Here is a 15,840-nt window from a genome sequence, read left to right on the forward strand (position 1 = left end):
CCTACAAGTATAAATATGTAATATGCATATAGATATTTTATAATACATGTATTTTCGTTATGGCTTTGTTGGAGTTGTGGTGTTTTTTTTAATACTTATTTTAAAGACAAATGAATTGGTGTACATAAGTCCTGCACTATTAAAGTAAGTGAGCATAATCACTGCTCTCCAACCTTCCTGGAATCTGACTCAGTAGAAAATTAATTTTGGAAAAATTAATTTTAAAAAAACCATTATCAAGGTAATGATAAAATAGTTTTGAAAATTAAGATAACTTGAGTGAGATTCCAAATATAAAAATGAGCAGCTAGTTTTATCAATAGCAATTAGATCTATCTGGACCCTAGCTCAGATTGCAGTTAATTTGCTTGTGTGTGTATGTCTCATATATATATGTATGCACACATTTTTTTTAGTTAAAAGGAGATACAGGTTACCTTACATGAAGATTTCTTCACTATTGTGACCTTTATTTTTGTCTTTTGTTTATTCTGTGATCAACAATTTTTGTTTTTTATTGCAGGAAGTTAAACCCAATTTAACAGAAAGGATTCAAGACTATGATGTATCTCTTGATAAAGCTCTGGATGAACTCATGGATGGCGACATCATAGTGTTTCAGAAGTATGTATTTTAAGGAGCCAGCTTATCAGTGCATTTAAATCATCTGGTTCGCTTTGGAAGCAGAATTTCCTTTAACTAAGCATTTTTAAGAAGAGCAAAGTATTATGTTCCAACAGTAAATGTGTTCTCAGCAGTTCTCATTTGTTTATTCAAAGGGGAAATGAAAAAACATTGGTAGTACTTTAATTATCAAATGCCATGTTATTTAAGGAAAAGAAGGTTTCATGCTAGTTTAGGAAACTAACAGCCTGAAATAGGTCCTGGTATTACAGAGAATGGTTCAGGAATGCATCTGATTTGTGCAGCTTTTTAGTGGAGCCGGTGCAGCTCAGACCCTGAAGAGCCTTCCAGCATTTCAGACCCCGGCTCAGTACCAGGGCCACTGTACAAGGCTCTTGGCTTGGAGCTCCTTTCAGCCTAGAGCTGAACTAAACTGCTTTCCCTTTCTCCCTTTTACTGACACTCACAGTTAGTTCCTTACTGGTGTCCTGGTCTGCGGTGATGAGATGCTCCCAGTTTGCCTGAGCGTGTGCAACTTGGAGGTGTACTGATGTTTCAGCTGGAGCCTTTTCCGAGGCAAAAGGGGAACTCCTGCATCTTGCACCCATTAAAGGGATCTTTCATAATCTTGTCAGGGCTATAAATCAGCATTGCTATGCTCTCACTGCTGATGGTCACACCCAACTGTGTTGCTGTGTTTCTCTCCATGGGCTGACAGTGGGTGGAAGCCAGCTAGTCTATCTTCAGCACTCTTATCCCAGATTATGTGAGATGAATGTATTTCTCATGTCATGCCTTGGAACTCGCATTCCCAGTTGACCCAGTTGGTGTTATGCACCCTTGGCTGGCTGCTGACTCCTGGGTAAGTGCACAGCTTGTACCCTGGTGCTATTTCTCTGCTGAGAAGTTGGGGTACCAGTCAGGAGTGACCCAAACCAGCCTCTGTGCCCGCTGCTCTGCTTCTATGGGCCAAGGGATGCTGTTGTACATCTGGCCTCTGTGCAAAGCAATTGATCCAGGGGTATGTGGAAAGCTGTGCAGCATCAATGCAGACACACAGTGATGTGCCAGGGCGGGAGGGAGGGATGGCTCCTGCTGGAATGGTGCTGTGGAACCACAGGATCCAGAGTACGGCCAGACTGCCAAGAGCGAGCGCAGCACGTGAGGGCGAGGGACCTTGCGCTGCACAGGGCTCTGGGTCACTACTGACTGCATTAGTCCTACTGTGTACGAGTGGTGGCTCTCTAAAAAGGTCTCTAAACTTTAGTTCTGTACCTCTCAGCTGTTGCTGACTTACTGTAGAACATGTTTTTAAAAGCCCAAACTGTTTGTGTGTGTAACAGTGTGATATGTAATGGTGTTATCATCTGTTTGCTCTTGTAGGGATGACCCAGAAAATGATAACAGCGAACTACCAACAGCTAAGGAATACTTCCGAGACCTCTACCATCGTGTGGATGTCATTTTCTGTGATAAAACCATCCCCAACGACCCAGGCTTTGTTGTTACTTTATCCAATAGGATGAATTACTTTCAGGCACGTGCCCGTTTCTCTGCTTTCGTTTCCTTGTTCTGAAAGTAACTTTTGCAATCCTTCACAAGTGCATTATAAAGGTATTATATTACCTTTATATTCTATATCTATATATATATACACCTATATATATATACCTATACATTCTAAAGGTATTATATTACCTTTAGAAAAGAGTAGATCTTTTCTTATACACCATTTGCCTTGTGGTAATGAAAAATTTAAGGAAGCCATTAAGGCTTGTGAGAAGAAAATGCTCTAAACTCCCCAGTTTTGTTAATAATGAGTTATTTGATAATAGGATTCTTTCTTGGTAGGGCATTCTGCTCTGTCAGGGAAATGATATTCTAATGAATTTATGTATTTGCTTTCGAAGTGACATGTAAAATTCAGCTATTAGAAGGAAAATACTTTGGGAATCTAGTGATACCTGTGTTGTGCTTGTAGTATCACCAACAATATTCATTTTGTAGACCAAACTGTATTGCTTTCTTCACACAATGCACTTTAATGCTCAGTGACACTAACAGATCAAACTTGTTGTGTTCATAAAGAGTGACATGGGGTGTTTAGATGAGGAAAACTGGATACTGAAACTTAAAAAAAAGAAAAAAAAAGGAAATAAAGTTGGTCTGATATATTGAGAGCCTGAGTAGATTTGGCTCCCTGCAGTTCTCCATCAGCTGATTTTGTCAGTGTCAGAATTATCACTTAAAACCAGACAGTTTATTTTCTGTCACCAAAGGCAGAAACTTGGAGCACCTGCATACACAGGGAAACTCAGAGATGACTTTTGCTATCCTGTTCTCGTTATCTGCTTTTTGACCAGTTGTCCTCTCATATTTTCTTTCTACCTGAAGTGTAACGTCTTTATAGTTTGGGGTTTTTTGGTTAGGCAAAAATGGACAGAGAATGCCTATGCCTTCTGTGAGGCAGTGGTATGAAATATGGGAATAATGTGGTGTAATTACTTTAATTCCCTCCAAGCAAGCTAACTTACTTAGAGTGAATTAAAGGAGAGCGAATCTTCAAAGAGCCAGTGTTACTTATTGCCCTAATAATACTATAATTTAAAAAAATGAAAACCAAAACAAACCAACAGCAAAAAGCAACCAACAACAAATTCAACCAAACAAGAGAAAGAGAAATAGAGCTATTGTTGTGGATTTTGTAGCCTTTGGGTGACAGTGATTTATTGTAATAAAACAGTTGCCTCATTTTTTTCAGAGTATACCTTCTTCTGTGTCAACTGTTCAGAAGCTGACAGTACTAGTTTATTTAGCCTTGGGGGGGTAGACAGTGGGTTTCTCTCAGAATGTCAGTAGCATAATGTTCTTGTCATGGAATGAATTGAGTGTATGATTGTAGAGCAATGTCATAACTGTCTGAAATAATTCAGAACTTACCCCAAATTTATTTTCAGGTTGCAAAGACAGTCGCGCAAAGACTTAACACGGATCCAATGCTATTACAGTTTTTCAAGTCCCAAGGGTAAGATGAATTCCTTAGTGCTCTGTGTCTAAACTATTCCTTAAAAGATTTAGCCCAAATATAGGTAGGTAGCAGTTACTCTGTAGCCTTTTCCAGGTTGTTAACTAATTCTTTGCCAGTAAGATGTCAGCGTTCTGGAATGCACAGCAGGTTGCAGAGGCAGTTTGAATATTGCAGTGTCTGGCTTTAGAGCCTCAAAGATTTGCATGTTTTAGAAGAGTTCCAGTAAGTGTCACTGAAAAAAAATCATTAATTCAAAGCCTTATGCTCTGGGATAAATTACTGAGCTAATGCAAGTTCTGTTTCAGTGAATGCAGACTTCTAGAATGGAGGAGAGCAGAAACAAGTACACATTAAAGCAGTAGTTCTGCTGATTTTACAAGTTGAAATGCAGTACTGATTTCCCCCCTCTTCCCTCAAAGTCTGCAAATGAATTTTTATGAAGATGACAACAATTTAGCAAGTTCACAGGTGCTCAGAGGGATATTTCTGGTTAAAATGGTGTTCTTAGGCACTAGATTTGAATCTGTGTAAAACTAGCAGAAAACTGTATTAGTAGCTATCTGTATGTGCTGCAGGAATAATGCACCCACAAAGCTTACGTATTTTTGTATTCATGTAAGTGTAGTTACATGTCTTTAGCTACCTGAGGGTATCTCCCTTCCTTATCAAGGAGACTTGGAATTTGAGTAGCTTTTTGTTTACAGTGCTGTGGTCACTGTTGAGTTTGCTGTGTCATGTGGCTCTGCAAATTAACCTTCCCCAATCTAAAGCATGTGCTGCTATACCAGTAATTCTGGAGGAATGCAGGTCTGCCACCCTGCAGCACTGAGGGTGAGCTTCTAAACATCCGAGAGAGTTAACACACACAGTGAATGGTTTTTCTGTTCCCACAGCTCAGCTGTGTGTAAAAATCAGTAAAGCTCTGTATGTTGTGCTGCTTTGGCTGTGGTGGCAATTACGGGAAACTGGAAGCCAGTAATAAAAGTGTTCTTGGTGCTTTGATTTCCTGAGCCGTGATGGATTTTGGAGAGATGGATTGGGAAAACATACTCATGTTTTTCCTCTTTCCTTCTGTAGTTATAGGGATGGCCCTGGTAATCCTCTTAGACATAATTATGAAGGTACTTTAAGAGATCTTCTGCAGTTCTTCAAGCCTAGGCAACCGAAAAAACTCTATTATCAACAGGTAAGAGTCTTTTATTTTTATTGGTGTGAGTTGAAAAAAAAATCATTCTGCCCTATTCAAAGTATGCCTAAAGTGTTTTTCTTTTCTTTCTTTAGCTCAAAATGAAAATAACTGATTTTGAAAACAGAAGAAGTTTTAAATGCATATGGCTAAATAGCCAGTTTAGGGAAGAGGTGAGTGAGGCATTTGCTGTTGTTTCTGTGTCAAATCTGGTATGGCTGTGGTTAAGGGTCACATACTGTCCCTGAATAATTTAGAACAACCTTGTACCTTATGTAAAAAAACCCTAACCAAACAACAAGAAAAAAACCACAAAGAGAAAAAAATTGTGTCTGTTAACAAAAATTTTTGAAGATAACATAGATGTTATGTTTAGTAATTGTTGTCTTTTTAAAGATGAATTTTAGATGAAGTGAAAAAGCCAGTGTGTTCTTTACTTTAATGTGTTTTTTTTACATTTTTCAGATTTTCTAATGATTTTTTTTGTTTTAAATTCCCCAGGAAATAACAGTATATCCAGATAAGCATGGGTGTGTGCGGGACCTGTTAGAAGAATGTAAAAAAGTTGTAGAACTCTCTGAAAAAGGTTCAGGGAAATTAAGGTAAAGCTGGAGGATTTTGATTTCTTCTATGTGGTCATGGGGATTTTATGCAGAAAAGTATCCATAGAATTTAAAATACTGGAAAAACCATTCTTAACAAATTTAAGTCTGATGCTGTGTTAAAAAATTGAAAAGCTTCCAGATTCCCGCTGTTAAAAAGTGTTCTTATTAACTATGAATATAAATTGTATACAATTATTTATTTTGTACTTCATAAAGTTATGTTCTTGAGATGCCTGAGTTTCATCAAGTGCATTTGTTCACTCACAATTTAATAATTGTTTCCAATTCAAGCATTTCATGCCATTCATTTCTTGGGAGTTACAGGAGTTAAAAGTGAGGTCGTGTAAAGCAAATTTTTTAAACAATCTATATTTAAAAGCTTTGTTTTGTAATGGCATGTACTGGCTTTTTGGCCATGAGCCAGAAGTAATTTAGCCTCTTGTAGCTTCTCTGCTTAATTTTTACTAAAGACTGAATTTAAAGTTTTACAAAGAAAGAAGTAGCATCACTTTACATCCTGACTGCACTAATCATTTTCAAGGTTTGAGGAAGAAATAGTGCATTGTTTGGGGGTTTTTTAATTTATTTTTTTAAAAATGCTTTTCCTGTTTGTTTATTTTTAAGGCTGCTAGAAATTGTAAGTTACAAAATAATTGGTGTCCATCAGGAAGATGAGCTGTTAGAGTGTTTGTCACCTGCCACAAGTCGAACGTTTCGAATAGAGGTAAAAAATTTCTCTTGAAGAAACTTTGAAACTTGACTTTGAGAGAGAAAACTCTCTCAAGTGGTAATTCTCTTTCTCTGGATTTGATTTTCAAATACTGTGATGCCTGCAGCAAGTTAGATTACATGATAATATATATGTATTTTTAAAGGCAGTCCTTCTAAACGGATCCTTGTTTGTTCCATCTGCTTTCACTATAATTATTTCATTCTTTAATTTTTTTATTCACGCTTATTATAACAATGCATGAGAGCCTGGCAAGGGCCTGTCCATAGGACATTTAGTATCTTGGCAGTAATTCCAAGGTTTGTTTAAGGGCTCATGATATAAATGTTTATGCTTAGAACCCACTTCCGTACTCTAGACTTAAATATTCTAGAAGACTTTGTTTCCTTTTCTGTGAAGTTTGAGCTTCTTGAGGCAAATTTTGTTAGTGTGATTTTTTTTTTCATCATTCAGATCTATTAACCTGCCTCAAAGATGAAAAATTTTTAAAAAAAGTTTCCAATGTAAACTGTAATAAAAACTCTTGTAAAAAGACTGTCAGACGACGTGGTTCCTTTAATTGTTTTTAAATAGAATTGTTTGACATCAGTAACAAGACATCAGTAGTGCTTTTAGTTACTAATTAAGGTACTTTTGGGGGAAGTTTAGCTGATTGCAGTCCTAATTCTGTGTCTGGATCTAGGAAATTCCTCTGGACCAGGTAGATATAGATAAAGAAAATGAGATGCTAATCACAGTGGCACATTTCCACAAAGAGGTTTTTGGGACATTTGGAATTCCATTCTTGCTGAGGATACACCAGGTACAGTATGCGTCCCTTTTTCTCCCTGTGGAATTGTACTGATGATGTTCTGTTAAAGTACTGTCAAAGAAATGAATTAGTGTAACAAGTGTATGGGAAAATACAGCAGCTGTAGACAAAGTTCTGCCCTGTCTCTGCCTTTTTATGGTTAAATCATTCACTATCTCAGTTCCCTTTTGCATGTACAGGTTGTTTCCGTGAGCCTCTCCAATATCCAGAAAGTAGGATTTGTCCTAATAGAAAGTCCTCAGACAAGGACTTCTAATGCTGTCAAATCAGTACTGCCCCATTCCCCAGCCCCTGCAGAACCCCCCCAACAAACATGGAACCCTGTTTCTAATTCCACTTTAGTAAATGCAGTGCAAACTTATTAGTAAAAGTTGGCCAGGCCATGGTTATTTGACTTCTTACTGAGACAGGTGATTATGGAAAATGAGGTTATTTTCTTCAGCTCTTTCTGAGATGACTTTGCATTTCATAACTTCTGTAATTTGATGTGCTTTATCTTCTAGGGCTGTAAGTTAATACAAGAGTGAAAGCTTAATTTAAATTCTCAGGTTTTTCTGTGATGCTGCTCCAGTTGAATGTCACACTGATCCTTTTAATATCAAAGTGTATTTCTGGGGGCAGTTGACCATTTGCTTCTAAACTTTTTCTGATTCATTTATATTAGTTTGTATGAAAATTACCTACCTTTAAAGATTTGGCAAGAAGAAATGCATCCACATTTCTCTACTTCATAGGATTTTAGTAATTTCTGTATTTTTGATCACTGTCGAGTAAAACTTCTGTAGTGATTTGTGGTGGAAACCATTTGCACTGCATTTCTTTGTGTGTGACAGTTGATACATATTATTCATCTTTAAGTTGATTCATCACTTTTTTGGGCAGTTTACACGGACAGTGAGCAGAAAAATACTGCAAAAAGTAGTAATATGCTTAGCAAGAGTATGTTGTGGAGGTTTTTTTTCCCCATATTCCTATTTGGCTGCTAATTTTCTGGCTTTGATTCTTAACTTTAACCTGACTTGCACATATCACTGGCAGTGCCTGGTCACTTAATGGGGCAGTTTGCATTATGATGAATCCATAAGACTTTTAACTTAAGTTAAAAGTTAAAAAAGTGAAATGTTTTTAACTTGGAAGTCACTGAATTTATAGCAGGTTGCCTGCTGTTGTACTGAATGATGTTGACATTTGTGTAATTTTGTAAATAACAGAGAGATTAAGGCAAAATATTTCAATGAAGCTCAAAGCAGGAAATATTAGCAGCTTCCCTTGTTTTTCCTAGATTTTTTTGACATCAAAAATCTTGTTGTAATTATTAGGGTGAACACTTCAGAGAGGTTATGAAGCGGATTCAGACAATGCTGGACATACAAGAGAAAGAATTTGAAAAGGTAATTTCAAGTTAGGGGAGTTTTAACTGCTGACTGTAGACCCTAAATGAGTTTATTTTAATAAGTATGCAAACCACAGACTTGGGATAAGTGTAGGTTTGATTGATAGAACAGTTGCTTGACTGAAATTATGCTTTTTCTAAGAATAATTAGGTAGGGTGTGTAGGGGTAGTATTTCTGTACTGCATCAAGAGAAATACTCAGCAAAACGTTGAAGTGACCCAGGAAAGTGTAGCTGGTGTGGGACCTCTAGAGGCCACCCCCATTTCACATCCCTGCTCGGAACAGAACTTGGCTCAAAGTCAGGTTGTGTGCAGGGTTTTACCTCATTGCACTTTGTAAACTCCCAAGGATGGGAATTGTGCCACGTCCTGGACAATGTATTTTAGAGCAGCATTGTGGACTTTTTTCTTTTCTTGTACGGTGGCCTTTTACAACTCCTAAAGAACATGACTTTTAACCAGCTGCGGGTTATACTATGAACTTAGATTTGAAGCTTTATTTTAATGTGGTGTCCTACCAATTGTTTTTTTTCCTTTCCTTTTCATAGTTTAAATTTGCCATTGTAATGATGGGCCGACACCAATATCTCAATGAAGATGAGTATGAAGTGAACTTGAAAGATTTTGAGTCCCAACCTGGTAAGTTTTTAGACAACCTCACTGTTCTTTTGACTTGCTGAAGTTGCTCTGCCAGTTGTTAAAATGTGATTATCCTTAACTCAGGATGCAGAAACAGTTTGTTCATTGCCTTTAATTCATGGTGTGGGGGTTGTCCTAGCTTAGCTGAGTGTTCCTCTATGTGAGCTGCTCTGTCTAGTAGGAACGAGTTTGAGGACAACTTGCTCTCTGGCACTTCTGTTTTGCTGACAATTAGGAACTCTGGTTTTTGTTGGTAGGTTTTGCTAGGGTCAGGCTTCCTGTGATTTTTTCCAGCTGTGCTCTGGATTTATGTGACATTTGTGAAGAAATCCTGTTACTGTCCATTTATTCCAAAACCTACAGAGGGTTAGACCTGTGGTATTATTGAGTACTTTGCAGGAACCCAGCATAAGGTCCTCTTGTCTGTGTTGCACAGCCAGGTTTATGGCTGGGAGGGGATTTACCAAAACTGAGAGTGCCACCAGCTGCACAAGTTGTGTGAGCCCAGGAGTGTGAGAGGGGCCTCTCTCTCTCTACACTAGTTGTGAAGGGTCTCTGCAAGATAAACTTAGAGATGGATATTTCTCCATGGACACATAAACTCTCTCTGGTGAGAGAGAGCAAGCAGAGTCCTGATTGTTTTCTGGGAGTCATCTCTTTAGTGCCTTTCCCTCCCAGACCCAAAAGTCTGAAACGAACTGTCAGACTTTGTGAGAAAGGCAGAGCCAGTATTGCCAAAACAACACGAAAAACTAACCAGGTCAAAAGTACAGAACATGTCATAAAGGGGAAAAGGGAAAACTTGGACCATTTGTAGGAATTGTAGGGAACTTAAGAGTGAAAGCTTTTAGAGTTCACAGGAAGTTGCCCTTTTGATATAATACACTTTGATAGGAATAATTTGTACAAATACCAAATTCTGACACATGCTGGACTGATGGAACCAAAGTTCTGACATTTCTCAGTCTGACATAGCTGATGTCAATAGCGTCCCTTTGCTTTTGCCAAGGTACACTACAGAAATGATTGTGCTGGCACTAACCATGTAGGACTTAATTTCTTTCTCTAAAAACATTCAAGTGATTGAATAGTAAGATTGTACAGTAAGATTGGCAATTCTCTTTTTATTTGACATTGACCATTAACGTTAAGCAAAAAAACCAAAATAATTTTGACTGAAGAAAATCTATCCCAAAATATAGATGCAGGCAACCAACAAGGTCAAGGGTTTTATGCTTTAGTGGTTGCAGTTGATGGCTTGGAATGTAAGAGTGTGCTTTTCTTGCTGGGAGGCTCTTTAGTTTCTGCCTTTATCATTTCACTGCAAAGAACATGTGATGCTCTGAATTGAGGACATCTTAGAAAAGTATCTCTCCCATTTGCAAGAAGGATGTGGACTGTGGCTTTTTATGAAAATTAGCAGTAGAAAAAATCATATTGGGTTGGACAAGTGAAACCATCTGTATGTTTTCTTTGCAGTCTAAATATGACTACATTTTTTTCTCAGAAAATAAAGAGGAGGGTCGGTTACATATTTTGTTCGTAAACATTATTTGCATTTGACGTGAGTTTAACAAATATTCCCACTTCAACCAGGTGAGAGGAATAGCTAAAAACAGCAGAGATAACTTTCAGTAGTGAATGCTGTAGGTTGCCATATTTTGATGACAGAAACCTCCCTGTTTGGAACAGGCTCAGCACTTGGGTGAAAGCCGGTTCTTGATATGCCTGTGACCATAAGTTTTAACAGTAGTTTTCTTACTGTAGCACACAGTTCACTGCTGTAAACTCCTGTAAGTGACTGAAGAAGGGACAGACCAGCTGCCTGATCCAGAAACAGCTGTAAATGTATTGTTGGAAGCAAAGCGTGGTCAGGAAAGTGCCCTGTTGGCTGTGGACTGCAGGGCTGTTCTGCAGCCTCCTTCCCTCCCTCCCCTGTGATTCCCACCAAACTGTCAACAGGGCACACAGAAGTATTTTGTGTAACAGAAATGTTCCAATGTAGTCTTAAAGCTTCAATATCTTTTTTCTCTTTTCTTTTCTAGGCAACATGTCTCATCCAAGGCCATGGCTAGGGCTTGACCATTTCAATAAAGCCCCAAAGAGAAGTCGCTACACTTACCTTGAAAAAGCTATTAAAATCCATAACTGACTTACTTAACCAGATTGTCAAGGCAAGGGACAAAAATAAGTGTGTGTGTGCACCTTTTTAACAACTGTAGAACTTTGGTACACGTGCACTATATCTGAAGTCTTCAGCAAGAGGATTTGCTGCTGATGTTAATTTTATTTTGTTGAGGCTGTTCAGTTTGGCTTCTCTGTATCTATTGACTGCCCTTTTTGAGCAAAATGAAGGTGTTTTTATAAAAGCTTGGATGCCAATGAGAGTTATTTTATGGTAAACGTAATGCAAGGCAATTGTCAGCATAATGAGGGAAGAGTTTAGTAGAACAGTTGACATTGGCAAAATTATTTGTCTGTAGTACGTTTATAGATGGCATAAGCTGACTGGCTGCCCTTCCCAGTGTGGTGTTCACCATCACTGCAGCTAGTAAGTCTTATGTTTAGACTCACATCAGATTTATTTCCTTCAGTTATACTTTAAATGACATTTTTGTGCATTTGTAAATGCAAAAAAAAAAAAAAACTCACATCATCAATAAATAGCAATCTCTACTTCATTGTGTACATTGTTGGCACTTATTCGGGATTTTTGTCTCCTCCAGCTTCATAGAATCTTTTTTAATAAACTAGTTTTCATTTAATTTAGTCAATACTTTGCATCCCGTTTTGCCAAGTGGATGCCCTGAGTCCTGAAAAAGAGATATTTGGGTCTTTTAATGAAATTTTCCAACCATTGATAAATACCGTTGCAATTTATTATGCCATCTTCTGGCAGATAGAATGACACTCAAAAGTTGGCAAAAGCAAGTGAAAAGATTATAAATACCATTAATTTAGTTACCATGGGAAGAGATGGGGAAAACACAAGAACTAGCCTTTTAGCACAGAGGGCATGCTCACTAGTGTTTAGTAAGCTGTTGACTTTGTATAAAAAAGGAGGAAAAAAAAAAAACAGAAAAAAAAAGAAGAAAAAAAAAGAAAAAAGAAATTGTATATTTAATGAATGAACATGTACAATTTAACACTTGGAGGTTAATTTTATTGGGTGAGTCTGCAAGTGAATTTCACTGATGTTGATATTCATTGTGTGTAGTTTTATTTCAGTCCCCAGACTGCTTCCTTTTCTTTTGGAGCTAATGCCAGCCGCGTGTCTAGTTTTGAGTGCAGTAAAGATAGAATCAGCAATTCACACTTAATTTTACATTCTTTTCCAGTATTTTATTTTGTTTCTGTAGCCGCAGTGTACAACTCCTCTTCCTGTATATTGCCTTTTTTTGCTGGAAAATGTTGTATGTTGAATAAAATTTTCTATAAAATTTTTTTCGATGAGTGATGACATGGACATTGAAGAAGATTTCTCCTCTCCTTGGAAATAGAGTTTTGGGAAATGTTTTCATTCGTGAGATTTTGCTAAAGGTGTGGTTTTTTTCCTTAAGTGTTGACAATTGTATAATCCTCGTTGTTTTGGGGGAAACTTTGTGGGGTTTTCTGTCTAATAGTTTTGGGTTTTGGAGGTTTTTTTGGGTTTTGGTTTTTTTACCTCCTAACTGGTCACATTTGAGCTTAACAAATAAAAGGTTTTCCAGGAAGGAGCCATGTACAAATAAGACAAACGGAAAAATTATTTTACTAGTTCGTTTGTAAAGCTTGTAGTAGAGTCTTCGTGGTAGACTGGACTCTGCCTACCTGTACAAAATTTTGTGGTCCAGATTCTCAAGTCTAATATTATAAATGGTGTAAAGTGAAATCTGGAGTCTCTAAAGGTAAGGTCTCTTCATAGAGTAATAGGTTCCCTCCGTAATGTGTTCCCTGTATTCATAACCAAAACAGAAAGTGCAAGTTTTAGCTATGTTTGGTTTTCTTTTTAGTTTGTATCTTGCAGTGCTTTTTAACTCTTTCTTATTTCCAGTCAAAGCAAACTAGTTGTTTACTTTTTTTTATCTCTGAGTGTGTAGGTTAGCCGTAGAGGGAAGTGCTTGACTGGCATGCCTTAAGTGGAGAAAGTTTTCCTTTGGTTTGTATTTCCATCAAGCTGGTGAGAATTACACCGTCCAAGTGGTGGTTCAACTGGTACTTGGATTGTCTCTACAGGCTTTCAGTATATGTCAAGATTTGTTTTCAGACTATTTCTGTGAAATCAGAGGCAGTAGTAAGCCCTAATTATATTTTGTGAATTTAGTGTTATGGTAGACTGATATAAAATTGAGCTTGTATATGAATGTCACTACGTTTTCACATTAATTTATGGGATGTTGGCAGCTTTTAGGGAGTATCTTAAGAAATCACAAACCTTCCTATTTCAGAAGAAAATGCCGCTAACAAAGTAGATTTTGGGTGCCTTTTGGTTTCTAGAGGACTAGATTTTATGTGCTGCAGTATTTGTGCTATTCCCACACTAGTTTAAAGAAGTCGATACTTTGAGGCATTCCATATGCAGTTTTCAGTAACTGAAGGATTTTATGGGAAAAAAAAGTGGTTTTGGAGCACAAGTAAACTTGTTATTCAAATGTGGAAACACACCTATGAAGAGAAGAGGAGGACAGGAGGTTTTCTCAGGTGCAGTATGTTTGTTTAGTTCATTCTAAAAAATTTACAAAAACACAGTCTTCAAAATTGCCATGCTTTCCATTTCCTTATTCAGATTTTGGAACTATCTGGGTAATAGACAGTGAATGCATTAAATTAAGCTAATGGTAATATAAATGTTAAGCAATAAGGATGTAATTTCATGGTACAAAGCATCAGAGCAAGGCGATGTTAACGGCCCATCTGAATCCTCCCCGCGCCAATAGCGAGCGTTGTTCCTGTAGATTTACATAGTGCCTTTTATCCTAAAGGAGTCCAAAGCATTCTGTGAAATCTGAGCAAATCAAACCAGTGACATAGTTGCTGACTAGAGAGTGACAGCCAGCTCAAGCACCCTTTGTACGACAAGGGACAAGTCCGTGCTGCCGCAGGACGCGTCGGAGGGCCCGGCCGATGAGCAGAGCGCGAGTGCCTCCCGCATACTGGATCTACCTCAGCTGCTGCCCCTCCGGAGCTGACGTGCCAGCAATCCCACCCCAGCGTCCCGCCCGGCATCCACCGGAGCTCGGAGCAGCCCGAGGCGCCGTGCTGGCTGCGGGCGGCCGTGCCCAGAGCTAAGCTACGCCGTGGTTTTGCTATTTAATATCCTCTGTGAGAAATCGTTTTCTGTAGGAACCTGTACATATTGTAAATAAAATAGCCCGGGGTAAACGCTGCGTTGGTGTCTCGTGCCTTCGTTTTGGAAGCGGGTTGGGAGCGATAGCGGATGGGTCGCTCGGAAGTCAGGGTGATTTTTGGTTAGGTCAAATAGATAAATTATACTAAAACTCAGTCAAATTGTGTGTCAGGAATGAGAAACTGTAGGAGGAGCTGGTCAGAAGGTACATGCTGACTTGCACATCAGTTTCCAAGTTTTGAACCCTTGTTTTTTTCTCAAAGGAACGAAAACATTCGGATTTTGAGGTGGAGAATGTTGGATGTTTGGTGTGTGAGCAGTGGGGTGTCATTTACTGTTGGCTTTCAAACCCACCTGGTCTTTAGGGTCAGAAAAGGGGGAAGTGTTCACATGTGATATGTCCAAATCTGGCTTCAAATCTGTGTTCAACGTAATTGTGTCCCAGGTAATGTTGAAGTTTGCTGTGTACCAAGCACTGCAGCAAATGAAATTTGCTAACCTTCAGGCTGTGGCTGGAAGCCTTTGTTTTTTATTAAATAGTTGTGTAAACTATTGTACCTGTAAAAAGTTATGTAAAAGTGTCCTAACTACTGTTAAATATCTCCCGCACGTCTTAAATCATATATATATAATTCATTTGTATATTCATGTGGGTGTGGGTTTTGCACCCTTCCTGGTAAATGTTACCAACTTGATGTGTTATTTACCACTACTTAACAGCAAAGCTTGCTGTTCACAGCCAGATTTTAAAATGGAGAAGAATCCTAACATCTTGAAAAAATGTGTGAAATGGTACAAAACCTCTTGGGCTGACATCTGCATGGCTGCCTGTGGGGGTGATGATTGTGGTAGTATTTTCCATCAGGTCTGAGTGTAGGTTGGGTGACCAGAGGAGGTAGAGTTACTGACCCTTGGTATGGAATGAAGGCCAGGGCTCTGGGAATTGCCTGGGTTGAGGAGGCTGGGCGGTGCTGGATCCCGGTGTCATGTAGGACAGGGAAAGTAGTTGTTTAAAGTTTTTGCTTATATTGATTCAAGTGTGTTTTTTTCACGTCTCACAGTGTGAAGACTGGAGTTCTGTACTAGTTGGAGCCAAAAGCCGTGCACATACCCCCCCCAGTTTAGTTAAAATGTGGGACCAGCTCACTAGGGGTGGTTTGTCCATTCTGAGATGTGGGACCAGGCAGTTTGCAATGCAGACGGTGCTGGGTGGTTTAGGATGACGGGGCTGGTGGGCAGTGCCATTCCAGGAGCTCATTTCTATGGCCACCTTCACACCCGCAGCATCCAACACCCGGTACCTGCCCTGTTCGGACCTGCCCTCGCTGTGTGGTAGTGCCAGGTGATGGAGGAGAGACAGTGGTACCCCTGCCAGGGGTCCCCTGTCCCAGTGCCACTGTCTCTGTCCTTGCCCCTGACCCTTCCTGGTGTCCCTATCTCTGTCCCCTGTTCCTGCCCAGTGTCCCCTGCCCCTCCCCACTGTCCCTGTCCTTGCCCC

General features: G+C 38.9%; 1 protein-coding gene across 1 annotated transcript in view; it reads left to right on the forward strand.

The window, feature by feature from the left end:
• USP7 (ubiquitin specific peptidase 7) overlaps positions 1 to 12,461 on the forward strand; it is a 68,487-nt gene extending 56,026 nt beyond the window's left edge. The window contains exons 21-31 of the mRNA XM_027886158.1: positions 524 to 624; positions 2,008 to 2,161; positions 3,582 to 3,649; positions 4,730 to 4,838; positions 4,934 to 5,011; positions 5,340 to 5,440; positions 6,068 to 6,167; positions 6,856 to 6,975; positions 8,304 to 8,375; positions 8,926 to 9,016; positions 11,062 to 12,461. Coding sequence (XP_027741959.1) covers positions 524 to 624; positions 2,008 to 2,161; positions 3,582 to 3,649; positions 4,730 to 4,838; positions 4,934 to 5,011; positions 5,340 to 5,440; positions 6,068 to 6,167; positions 6,856 to 6,975; positions 8,304 to 8,375; positions 8,926 to 9,016; positions 11,062 to 11,168 — 1,101 coding nt within the window. The 3' untranslated portion in view covers positions 11,169 to 12,461. The remainder of the gene's footprint in view (positions 1 to 523; positions 625 to 2,007; positions 2,162 to 3,581; positions 3,650 to 4,729; positions 4,839 to 4,933; positions 5,012 to 5,339; positions 5,441 to 6,067; positions 6,168 to 6,855; positions 6,976 to 8,303; positions 8,376 to 8,925; positions 9,017 to 11,061) is intronic.
• Positions 12,462 to 15,840: the final 3,379 nt, after the last annotated feature.

The sequence above is a fragment of the Empidonax traillii genome, unplaced genomic scaffold (assembly GCF_003031625.1).
Source record: "Empidonax traillii isolate 1590-97213 ecotype Southwest subspecies unplaced genomic scaffold, ASM303162v1 scaffold180:size851510, whole genome shotgun sequence".
NCBI lineage: Eukaryota > Metazoa > Chordata > Aves > Passeriformes > Tyrannidae > Empidonax > Empidonax traillii.